The sequence below is a fragment of the Schistocerca nitens genome, chromosome 2 (genome assembly GCF_023898315.1).
Source record: "Schistocerca nitens isolate TAMUIC-IGC-003100 chromosome 2, iqSchNite1.1, whole genome shotgun sequence".
Classification (NCBI taxonomy): domain Eukaryota; kingdom Metazoa; phylum Arthropoda; class Insecta; order Orthoptera; family Acrididae; genus Schistocerca; species Schistocerca nitens.
The window spans coordinates 869,942,796-869,955,577 of NC_064615.1; the positions used below are offsets into that span (position 1 = coordinate 869,942,796).

The 12,782-nt window shown below is 43.4% G+C and overlaps 1 protein-coding gene across 1 annotated transcript in view; it reads right to left on the reverse strand.

The window, feature by feature from the left end:
• LOC126234680 (cuticle protein 79-like) overlaps positions 1 to 7,866 on the reverse strand; it is a 28,473-nt gene extending 20,607 nt beyond the window's left edge. The window contains exon 1 of the mRNA XM_049943420.1: positions 7,789 to 7,866. Within this exon, the coding sequence (XP_049799377.1) occupies positions 7,789 to 7,800 (12 nt within the window). The 5' untranslated portion in view covers positions 7,801 to 7,866. The remainder of the gene's footprint in view (positions 1 to 7,788) is intronic.
• Positions 7,867 to 12,782: the final 4,916 nt, after the last annotated feature.

Here is a 12,782-nt window from a genome sequence, read left to right on the forward strand (position 1 = left end):
TTTTCGATTTCTTCACAAGTTTCATGCAGCCATTTCGCCTTAGTTTCCCTCCCTATTTATTCCGTTCCTCAATATCCTCATATACTCTCTCTATCTCTTCATCCTCTGCTTGCGACGTTGGCATGTATACCTATACTATTGTTGTCGGTGTTGGTTTGCTGTAGATTCTGATGAAAACAGCCCTGTCACTGAGCTATTCACGATAACTCATTCTCTGCTCTACCTTCCTGTTCATAACAAATCCTACTCCCAGTCACCATGTCCTTCTGCTGTTGATATTACTGTATATGCATCTGACAAGAAATCCTTGTCTCCTTTCCATTTCACTTCACTTACCCTCACTATAACTAGATTGAGCCTTAGCATTTCCCTTTTCAGCTTTTCTAGCTTCCATACCACGTTCAACCTCCTTGCCATTCTACGTCCCGACTTGTAGAACGTTATCCTTTCGTTGGTTATTGAATCTTTTTCTCGTGGTCACCTCTCCCTTGGCCGTCCTCTCCCGGAGATCCGAATGGGGGCTAGTCGGGAATCTTTTGCCAATGGAGAGATCATTATGACACTTTTTCAGTTACAGGCCGCATGTACTGTGGATACACATTATGTGTCTTTAATGCAGTGGTTTCCATTGCCTTCTGCATCCTCATGCCGTTGATCATCGCTGATTCTTCCGCCTTTAGGGGTAGTTATCCACACCAAAGGCAAGAGAGTGCCCTGGACCTCTGTCCGCTCCCACGCCCCCTTTGACAAGACCGTTGACTGAATAAGAGTGACTTCTTATGCCAGAAGTCTTCGGCTGCCACTGCTGATGATTTTTATTCAAAATTTACGAGGACGCGGGGTTCTAACACGGGACCGAGGACGTCAGTATTACTAAACGAAGACGCTACACCTACTACTAATATTAGTAATGCAATATTATAATATTTCATAAAGTCAAGTTACTCTATTGTATTGCACTTAAATGTAATCCCATGACTTCTTTCCGCGTTTTAGAGCCTCTTTATACGTTCTGCATTAACATCCACACACTGTCAACCACTGTGAAGTGCATGACAGAGTGCACTTCCTACTGTACTAGGTATCAGGATTTCTTTCCCTTTCATTCGCGTATGGAGCATGGGAAGAATGACTACTTAAAATCTTACGTCGTCGTCGTCGTCTTCGTTGCCCCTTTATCCAGCATCAGGCCGGATCGGAATAATTATAACACTTCTCCATTTTCTTCTGTCTTTCCAGCATTCTTGTTCTGTAAGTCTTTTGTTCCAGTCCAGATTCCTTCTTCTCAAACTCGTCTTTATTGAGTCAGTCCTTCTTGGTCTAGGTCTCCCTCTTGACCTCAGAAATGATCTCCACATTCCTTTTTGTATTCTTCCACCTTTCATCCTCTTTACATGTCCAAACCATTTTAACCTGTTCCTCCCAATTCTCTAATTCATATTTTCTACTCCAATTTCTTTGCTAACAACATCATTTCTTTCTCTGTCTCCCCTGCTTTTCTCCAACATACTTCTTAGGAATTTCTTTTCACTGACTCGGATTACTCTCCTCTCTTTATGTCATTGTCCAGGTCTACCATGCGTATGTCAATATGGGCGCAAAGTACGTTTTGTACAGCATTTCCTTACGTTTCATTGGCACCTACCTTCCCGAGACTAAGCCCCTGAAACACCGTTAAAACACGTGCGCTCTAATTGGTCTAGCCTTGCTTCAGCAATCATCACGACTGGGATACGTAGGGTGCCGTAGTATATTGCTTAATACTCGTGGCGTATTGTAGTTATTCCAGTTCAGGAGCCGGCCGGAGTGGCTGTGGGGTTCTAGGCGCTACAGTCTGGAGCCGAGCGACCGCTACGGTCGCAGGTTCGAATCCTGCCTCGGGCATGGATGTGTCTGATGTCCTTAGGTTAGTTAGGTTTAATTAGTTCTAAGTTCTAGGTGACTGATGACCTCAGAAGTTAAGTCGCATAGTGCTCAGAGCCATTTTGAACCAGTTCAGGAGGTCGAGCAAACACTACAACACACACGCAATTTATTAAAACTTGAACGTCGTAAATACTTAACATTGGATACAGGTAGTATCCATCCAGACGACATGTAATGATGCTGCCGCTGACACTCATAACATTTAGCACTTCATTGCAAAATGATAGTTTCACATCAGAGTAAAATAGTCTTTAACTGGATTTAAAGTTCAGAATAACTGGTCTATTCGCACGCAGCCGGATCTCTACTACGACGATACTGTCGTCGTAAGCTATGATTACAACTGATTGGCGATTACACAGAGAGTAGGCTGAGCAACACTGCTCTCGGATATAAATAACTTTCCGGCTGCGGCGGCATAAGGAAACACCGGGGCACGTGTCTACGCCGAGGTCTTCGATTCGTTACTACGTCTTGCAGTGACTGCCTTTGCTTGTTGTGCCGTCTTTCGGTATCAACTTTTGCATGGGACCTCGTTCTGTGGACGACATCACAACACTGGTTCTTGAACTTTTAAGGTATGCTTTCGCGAAATAATTTGCGTCTATCAGACATCTGCGATTTCTGGTTTGTCATCATTTCCTTGACATTCTTGTGCAGATCGAGCCTGAAACATTCGTCCGTTACACTGTTCAATAAACCGTGCTAGTTCTATTTGGTTTGGGTCCCACACATTGAGATATAATCTAGGATGCATCGTACGAGTGTTTTGTAAGCAATCTCCTTTGTAAAGTGATAACACTTTCCCGACGTCCTACCAATAGAATGAGGCGTACATGTGCAATATCTACAATTGAGCCTAAGTAATTATTCGAGGTCATACCCCCAGAAATTGTTACGTCAAGGTTATATAGTATGTGTAGACTGATTTCTGTTGTGAGTCATATATTTTAATCACGGGATACTACTTTTTTACGTTTTGTGATGTGCTCTGTTTTATATTTCAGACTTTTAAAGAAAGTATCCAATCTCTGCACAACTTTAAAATCTTATCGAGGTCTGACTGTACATTTTTACAGCTTTTTCAGACAGTACTTCATTATAGGCAACTGCATCACCTGCAAAAAGTCTGAAATTACCCTTAATACTGTCTACCAGACCATTAATATAAAACTGAACAGCAAAGGTCGCAAAACACTCAATCTAGTCACACATTTCGTTTGATAGAACTTATGGTCGTACATTTATTATGAAAGTTTGGTGTGTACTGAGATAAATGCTTTACGGGAGTCAAGAAATGCATGTACTATATCTACCTGAGTGCCTTGATCCTAGGATTTCTGGATTCATGTGAGAAAAGAGCGAATTGGGTTTCACAAGCCTGCTTGCTGGTTGACCCCTCCAAGTGGTATGCCCCCTATGCGGTAAGCATGCCATATGATTCAGGTAATGGAATGAGATGTCTGCAAGTTACAAAGGAATCATGCCCTCAGATTTGTGAGCTGAATCTGAGGAAAGGTTTTAATTTATGTGACTTAGCTGGGAGTGTACACCATGGAAAGGACAAGACTCGTAACGTTGTGCTGAAAGTGTGCAACAAAACTCTGGCCATAAGGTTTGAGAGCTAATCGTTCAGCACATGTTGCTGCAAATGGGTCTGATCAGAAGACCATCCGTGTATGGGGCTTTTTTGAGCCAACGACACCGTCGTTTACCATTCCAATCGACATTGAAACTTCTCAATTGTGACACAGAACAGTAAATCGAGTTGCTAGACCAACCGAATCACGCTTCCTGTAGTATCGAGTTTATGATCGGTCACGATGCCTCCCCTTTCTAGAGAAAAAAGTTCCTGCTTGACGCTTATACTGTGGGTTGGAAACAGGCCAGGGGTGGTAGGCTATAAGCTACCGGGGCTTTCACCTGGGCTAACTGAAACTGTGGCTGTTATAAGGGGGTGCTATGAAATCTATTCTGTAGGTTTGTGTTAGGGTGATGTGTAAGTTAGTAGAGTTTTTGTTTTGCATCTTGGTATTCTGGTTGATATGAGTTATTTATCGACTGTCTTTTTTTATTAGTAGTTCACTGTTGCTATTTGAGTTTACATATTATCATTTCGTTATTTGAAGACAGTAAGTCGAGTTAAGGACGCTAGAAAATGCAGTGCGTAGTGGAGAAATCGGAACATTTTCGTTGCGCCGTGTACGAGGATAATACCATTGGACACAGCACGACAAGGAAATGGATTTCTCGTTTTAAGGAGGATCGTTTCATCATTAGTGAATCTCTAAGTCCAGGAAGACCTTCAGAGTTTGATAAAGATCGTTTAAACGCATTAACCAATAATGATCCACGTCATTGTACTCGAGAACTGGCAAATGTGGTGAACTGCGATCATCCCACCACCGTGCAACATTTCCGTGCAATGAGGAAGGTTCAAAAATCAGGCGTCTGGGTGCCACACGCTCTAAACCAAGATCACAAAAATCAGCGGGTGACCATACGTGCATCTCTACTTGCTCGTCGGCAGTTGGCCCGTGAAGAAAACCAACCATTCCTACCATCTACCGTTACTAATGACGACAAATGGTGTCTTTCTGCTAACATAAGGAAAAGAAAGAAATGGTTGAGCCACAACAAGGCAGAACCCCCCCCCCCCCCCCCATACAAAGACCTGCGCGCATCGACAAAAGATAATGTTATGCATCTGGCTGAACAGCGACCGTGTGTTATACTATGAATTGCTTCCTTCAGGTGTAACCATCACTGCAGACATTTATTGCCAACAACTGAGACGTCTTGCAGACGCAGTCCGAGAATAACTAGGAAGACAGCATGAAGTGATCCTACTCCACCATAACGCCAGCCAGCGCTCTGCTAGAATGACAAAAAACACTTTACAGGAGTTGGGTTGGGAAGTCATCCCGCACCAACCTTATTCACCTGTCCTTGCGCCCTCAGATATTCACCTTTTCCGCTCTCTATCGAAGAACCTTCAAGGGATATCCTTCCCGGATCAAAATACGATCCAACAAGGATCCGCACATTCTTCGCCTGAAAACCAAGTGATTTCTACAGTCGCGAAATCGAGAAGTTAACACAGCATTGGTGGACTGTTGTAAACGCTGAAGGAGAATACATTATTGATGACTCATGTATCTGTTATGTGTAGAAAGATGCACTGATACTATATTCGGTGAAAGGCCACTATGTAATGCTTACTAACTTCTCCAGATTTTTCGCGTCATGGTTTAGTATTTCTGGAAGCTAAGCAAAAGCTCTTTTGTTACCTGGCGTGAGAGCGATTATACATTTGTTTCAACTCATTAGGCAATTGACTTGATCGACGCCTTCGTCTGTTTCTTCCTATATGCACTAGTCTTTCCATCTCTGCATTTCTACCAAATCGCAATCTCAATAATATTTTATACGTTCTACTGTACCTTAGGTCATCCCCCTCTACTGTTTCTTCTAGCTCTCAGTTAACTATCCCTGAACGTCTCAGCAACAGCTCACTCTTCTTGTGGAATTTTCCACAGACTTCTTCTATTTTATCTTATCCGTCTACTATCTTACCAACTATTATATTATCAGTGTGGTTAGCTTTTACCATGTTCCTGCAGCACACCATCTCAAATGCTTCCAGTAACATACTATTTCATACAGCAGATTACGACTAAAGGCGTTTCCAGTCGAAAATAGAGAATTTCAAATGTAACAGTTAACTTCCTTTTTCGTCATCTCCATCGAGTTGTGAACCAAATGCAATGATGGGCTTTTTAAAAATGCCGTTATCTCTTCTTACATTTAGGTTAACGAATCGAGCAATTTATGTTCGAGGAGTGAAGATTGTTTTACAATGCTTTACGCACATTGAAAATGCCTTCAGAGAGCGATTTCAGAGCATACGTTTGTACTGCTGCTGCTGCTAGAGGATTTTGAGTCGGAGGGAACGCAACAATAATTTTGGAACAAGCCTATCGATACTTGTACAATCTGACACGGTCCAGACTCTGTCTCACACGTAAGCAGCACCCACTGCGGTGGATTCCGGCGACGAGCAGTATTGGCCGAAGGCGGTCAGGCGTTTCAAATCAATTTCCCAGGACGTACGAGGTCACAATGCGGCCAATCTCATCGTCCGAAAGCACAGACTGCGGACGACATTCGGTGAAACTAAAATCAGTTTGTTTGCTCCGATAGAATCGGTTGATACACGATATATGGACTCTGAAAAACAGGTAACTATAGTTCAAGAAAGAAGTTCGTGGAATCCTGAGGATGAAAAATATCGTAATCGGGATATAGCTAGGAATTTACGGACTGAAATTGCAGCTTTGTTGAAAAATACAAGTAGGCAAAATCTTCATCAGAAATTTTAGGCGTAAATTATAATTTCAAAAAAATAATTTGTTGAAGTAAGAAGGGAAGCGTATTTTATTCTTAAAGTTCCTACAGTGGTCCTTTTTTGGGTTGTGGAAGGTGACCAGTTTAGCTCTTACAAGATGCCACTGCCGCTTCCGGAAATTGTAGTCCTAAATTCCAACCTCAAAAAATAATCTGTGCAAGTTATGTACAGGTCTAAAGTTACTGCAGTGGATATTTTTGCTGAAGATTAGATGGGTAGATCACATAACTAATGAGGAGGTATTGAATAGAATTGGGGAGAAGAGAAGTTTGTGGCACAACTTGACTAGAAGAAGGGATCGGTTGGTAGGACATGTTCTGAGGCATCAAGGGATCACCAATTTAGTATTGGAGGGCAGCGTGGAGGGTAAAAATCGTAGAGGGAGACCAAGAGATGAATACACTGAGCAGATTCAAAAGAATGTTGGTTGCAGTAGGTACTGGGAGATGAAGAAGCTTGCAGAGGATAGAGTAGCATGGAGAGCTGCATCAAACCAGTCTCAGGACTGAAGACCACAACAATAACATTGTAAGTGGACATTAGGTGTCTATGAATGACTGTATTATTACTCCTTACTGGGATTTTTATGGAAGTAGGATGGCGATTTTGTTATACGAGGTGGTTTTCAAATGAGATGTCTGGTTCTCCACTATTTAGTATTTTAGGTGTTGAGAGTACCACATTCTAAAATTTATATTTGTCCTTCAAACGTGCGCTGAATGACAGTAATTGAAGATTAACTGACTTACGTCAGTTTGCTGAAGTTATTTGAAGTTGTGCGGAGTATTTGTTTCTTTCGTGTCCTCACGAATCACTTCGAAAATGTATATATAATTTAATGTTTCTCCCTTCACCTTATATGTTAGTAAAACATTTCTGTTTATTTCAGTATCTAAGGGAAGCCTTTACAGTGCTCGCCACGTTTTTTTCGAGACAGATATAGCTCATTCACATGCATTCGGCCTCTTTTTAATAGCACAAGCCACAACCCAACACTCGCCTCCATGCATAGAGGCATCGTGGTAGTCATCCCATCCTAGGAGGTCAAAACCTAACTTATTTTATACGTATAGTAGATTCTAACCAAACCTCCCTGATCCCGCCAAAAACTGACGAAGGAGATCGCACGCACTATGATCAAGCTCGACGCCGACTGGCGACCGTTGTCGGTGCCGCTTGGAACGCAAAATGGTTCAAATGGCTCTGAGCACTATGGGACTTAACATCTATGGTCATTAGTCCCCTAGAACTTAGAACTACTTAAACCTAACTAACCTAAGGACACCACACAACACCCAGCCATCACGAGGCAGAGAAAATTCCTGACCCCGCCGGGAATCGAACCCGGGAACCCGGGCGTGGGAAGCGAGAACGCTACCGCACGACCACGAGATGCGGGCGCTTGGAACGCAGCCTAAGAAGTAAACGACTTTTAAACTGAAACTGGTACTCACCGCGATCCTCATTGTTGCTCTTGCGGTGGTGGTAGATGGGCAACGAATGACTGACAGAGTTCTCAGCGCAGCCGTTTCCTTATATACCATCCAGATTCTCACCAAGCGAAACGCCGCTTTCCCTCTTCCTGTCTGCTTCTGTTCTGCGGAGGAACTCGAGCACGCAGGCACGCGAACGTTTACACACATACACACCGTATTCGCCAGAGACCAATTAAGAAGCAGTCGAGAGCATTGCCACTACTACGCAATTCGTTAGTCTCGAACGGGCGGCCAGCCCAAGATGGGATCGAGGACGCTGACGAGCGGAATTGCGTCCGTTGGCAGCTCGATCACGATACGACACAACTGGCAACAGGCACTTGGTCCTTGAGGCAAAGCATCAATAGAAAAAGCCAGCTATCTCCATGTTTTACTATTCGCAACACAATAAAGCTGATCCAGCTTGGAAAAACACGATCACAGCTTGTTTAACCATAATCTAACAATGGTAGAGAAGAAACTAATTTTAAAATTGCGTGTATCATGACAGACAACCTGCTCAAGGATTTATTGCGTTTGAAATCGAATATACCTGTATATTATACAGGGTGAATCACGAAAACTTGGCGGCCAGTGTGGCCGAGCGGTTCTAGGCGCTACAGTCTGGAACCGCGCGGCCGCTACGGTCGCAGGTTCGAATCCTGCCTCGGGCATGGATGTGTGTGATGTCCTTAGGTTAGTTAGGTTTAAGTATTTCTACGTTCTAGGGGACTGATGACCTCAGATGTTGAGTCCCATAGTGCTCAGAGCCATTTGAACCATTTTTGAACGAAAACTTGCCCAGGAAATTTTGCGGTAATGGAAAGTGCTATTGATGTGAGGTTTTTACAGGATGGATTAATAATGGGGGACTCGTATTGTTACCCAATAAGCAGATTGTAATAATACTTAGAAAGTGTATTTTTGTGGAAACATACACTTGTTTAAATGGTACAATACGTATTGACGCTAGCAACAAACGGTTCAAATGGCTCTGAGCACTGTGGGACTTAAAACCTAACTAACCTAAGGACATCACACATATTCATGCCCGAGGCAGGATTCGAACCTGCGACCGTAGCAGTCGCGCGGTTCCGGACTGAAGCGCCTAGAAGCGCCCGGCCACCGCTTGACGCTGGCAAACTAAAAGTAGAAATGTCAGTGGTGTTTGTTACAGGATTGTACTGCGAGTCGTTTACAAGATATCGTATTTTGAAAAGTTTCCACGCCGACATTCGTTTCTGCCTGCGAGGTGGCGCAGTGGTTAGCACACTGCACTCGCATTTGGGAAGACGACGGTTCAAATCCGCATCCGGCCATCCTGATTTAGGTTTTCCGTGATTTACCTAAATCGCTTCAAGCAAATGCCGGGATGGTTCCTTTGAAAGGGCACGTCTGATCTCCTTTTCCATCCTTCCCTAATCCGAGCTCGGTATCCTTCTCTAATGGCCTCGTTGTCGATGGGACGTTAAACACTAACCTTCTCCTCCCCTTCCTCCTTCTCCTGCTCCAAATGGCTCAAATGGCTCTGAGCACTATGGGACTCAACTGCTGAGGTCATTAGTCCCCTAGAACTTAGAACTAGTTAAACCTAACTAACCTAAGGACATCACAAACATCCATGCCCGAGGCAGGATTCGAACCTGCGACCGTAGCGGCTCGCGGTTCCAGACTGCAGCGCCTTTAACCGCACGGCCACTTAGGCCGGCTCTCCTGCTCCTGTTTGCATTATTCAACATGCGTAGTTGCGAGGTACGCTTTTGGTATCTTTGCCTACAGTGTGCTTGTGTCTTCCTTGAGTGCACTGCACAGTTTGTCTGTGACAACCCAAGCAGTAGGCTGTGAGATTTACCAATGAAGAAAAAGCTGACATATTCATGATATATGGAGAGTGTAGGAAGAATGCAGTTCGTTCTTGTACGGTGTATGCAGCAAGATATGCCAATAGATTTCAACCAACTCGTTTATTATTTATCAACCTCTTCAACCACTTACATAAAAGTGGAAAGTGTAACATGTAGACACATATCAGAAGGAAGAACAGAAGAAATATATTTCCACCGCATGACATACATTCTCCCTGCAAGATTCGCTACAATAAGCTATGCTGCGCAAACTGTAAAGTAATAAAACTACTACCTTGCACACCAAAGGAAACATAGTTTCATTGTAACACAAAGTTCAAACCCGATTACGGTTCGGAAATTATGATATGTTCACAACAGTCCTATAGAATGATCGTCGATAGCCGAAAATGCATACGAGGAAACAGAGACATCTTAGGAGGAAGAAAACACCACGATCGGTAGCCAGAGGAGACGCAACAGTCTTATCGCAGTTTGCCACCACCTCTGGTAACCCTGTCGCACACAGAAGTCATGGTCCGATGTTAGGGTATAATGCTCATTGTAGGATAGTATTGCCGGTTTGCCTTGAGGCCACATTTCTACAATGCCTCCTCTCTTCACTATTAAAGTGTGTATGTAGCATCAGGCTACTTTCCTCCTCCAGAGCATGCAGTTTTATTGATTTTGCTCAGTTCTCATTTCATGGTATTTTTCTCTAATTTTATGTATTCTGATCAGTTTTCATAATTTTACTAGGTTTCCGCAATTTTACATATTTCATCGCATTTCCCTCAATTTTTACGTATCTAGCATCAATTTTTTCTGATTATACCTGGTTTCCTCAAATTTTACCGATTTCATGTCTTTTTCCCGATTTTCTCCACAGTTTTCCACATGTATATGGTAATATTGCTAGCATACTCATGTGCTGTTTGATTTTCTACGAGAATATTTGCTCATCTTACACACTAACATACTAAAAAATCCTAACCCTCGCCCTCTCCCCGATAATCCACGTACATGTACAGGGTTATTACAAATGATTGAAGCGATTTCACAGCTCTACAATAACTTTATTATTTGAAATATTTTCACAATGCTTTGCACACACATACAAAAACTCAAAAAGTTTTTTTAAGCATTCACAAATGTTCGATATGTGCCCCTTTAGTGATTCGGCAGACATCAAGCCGATAATCAAGTTCCTCCCACACTCGGCGCAGCATGTCCCCATCAATAAGTTCGAAAGCATCGTTGATGCGAGCTCGCAGTTCTGGCACGTTTCTTGGTAGAGGAGGTTTAAACACTGAATTTTTCAGATAACCCCACAGAAAGAAATCGCATGGGGTTAAGTCGGGAGAGCGTGGAGGCCATGGCATGAATTGCTGATCATGATCTCCACCACGACAGATCCATCGGTTTTCCAATCTCCTGTTTAAGAAATGCCGAAGATAATAATGGAAGTGCGGTGGAGCACCATCCTGTTGAAAGATGAAGTCGGCGCTGTCGGTCTCCAGTTGTGGCATGAGCCAATTTTCCAGCATGTCCAGATACACGTGTCCTGTAACGTTTTTTTCGCAGAAGAAAAAGGGGCCGTAAACTTTAAACCGTGAGATTGCACAAAACACGTTAACTTTTGGTGAATTGCGAACTTGCTGCACGAATGCGTGAGGATTCTCTACCGCCCAGATGCGCACATTGTGTCTGTTCACTTCAGCATTAAGAAAAAATGTTGCTTCATCACTGAAAACAAGTTTCGCACTGAACGCATCCTCTTCCATGAACTGTTGCAACCGCGCCGAAAATTCAAAGCGTTTGACTTTGTCATCGGGTGTCAGGGCTTGTAGCAATTGTAAACGGTAAGGCTTCTGTCCGCGGGCAACGCGTGAAACTTGCCCGCACGCGTTCAACCGTTTCTTCGCTCACTGCAGGCCAACCCGTCGATTTCCCCTTACAGAGGTATCCAGAAGCTTTAAACTGCGCATACCATCGCCGAATGGAGTTAGCAGTTGGTGGATATTTGTTGAACTTCGTCCTGAAGTGTCGTTGCACTGTTATGACTCACTGACGTGAGTGCATTTCAAGCACGACATACGCTTTCTCGGCTCCTGTCGCCACTTTGCCTCACTGGCTCTCGAGCGCTCTGGCGGCAGAAACCTGAAGTGCGGCTTCAGCCGAACAAAACTTTGAGTTTTTCTACGTATCTGTAGTGTGTCGTGACCATATGTCAATGAATGGAGCTACAGTGAATTTATGAAATCGCTTCAATCATTTGTAATAGCCCTGTATTTTGGATGCGACGAACATGAAAAGTGTAGTAACAGTCGCTTTGTACCTGTATAAAACTGAAGACTAGGTTTTATGTCCGAGATGGGACAGAGAAACGGAGTATTTCGTATACATCTTCGTTAGTCTAGAGGAGGGTGCCGAAACGGGTTTCTCATTGATGGACACGTTTCATCATCACACATGCGTTGGAAGTCTTCTGATAACTGCGGTCTGGAGAGGCTTGCTGTTAACAGTCGCAGGTAGATAGTGCTCTAAGTCAAACACAGAACACGCAGGTGTATAAGAATTGATCGCAGGTTATACCACACAACTGATACACCCCAAGGGAACAACGGAAAAAAGGGTTTATTGTGTGATAAAAGACCTGCAGCAACGTCTCCCTCTCTCTAGCAAGCATCATAGGTCTACCATTAAATCATACCTCATTACAACCGTTCTCAAGCCATCACTCCATCTACTTTCTGTCATCCTTTAATGCAGATCCATGTCATTTTAGAGACAGATGACTCTCTTTTCCAGGAAAGCATCAGAGACGGCAATCAACTTGCATGTATCACTATTACCACAATAGACACACAGTATACTGTTGTTAAAAAGCTATACAATAACTGTTAGTAAGGTATTTGTTAGCTGATACCACACGATTGTGACTGGTGGAGAGTACAGAGAAGCGCATTGTAAATACTGATTGTTAAGGTTTAAAACGTCTAAACAGTCCCGCACACGGTCAAACACGCGATCCATATTGCAGTCCCACCAGGCGGTAATATCACGCTCGTTAGCTAAGGACACTTTATAAACATGTTTAAGGCGTTTGCCAATCACTTTGGTGTCACA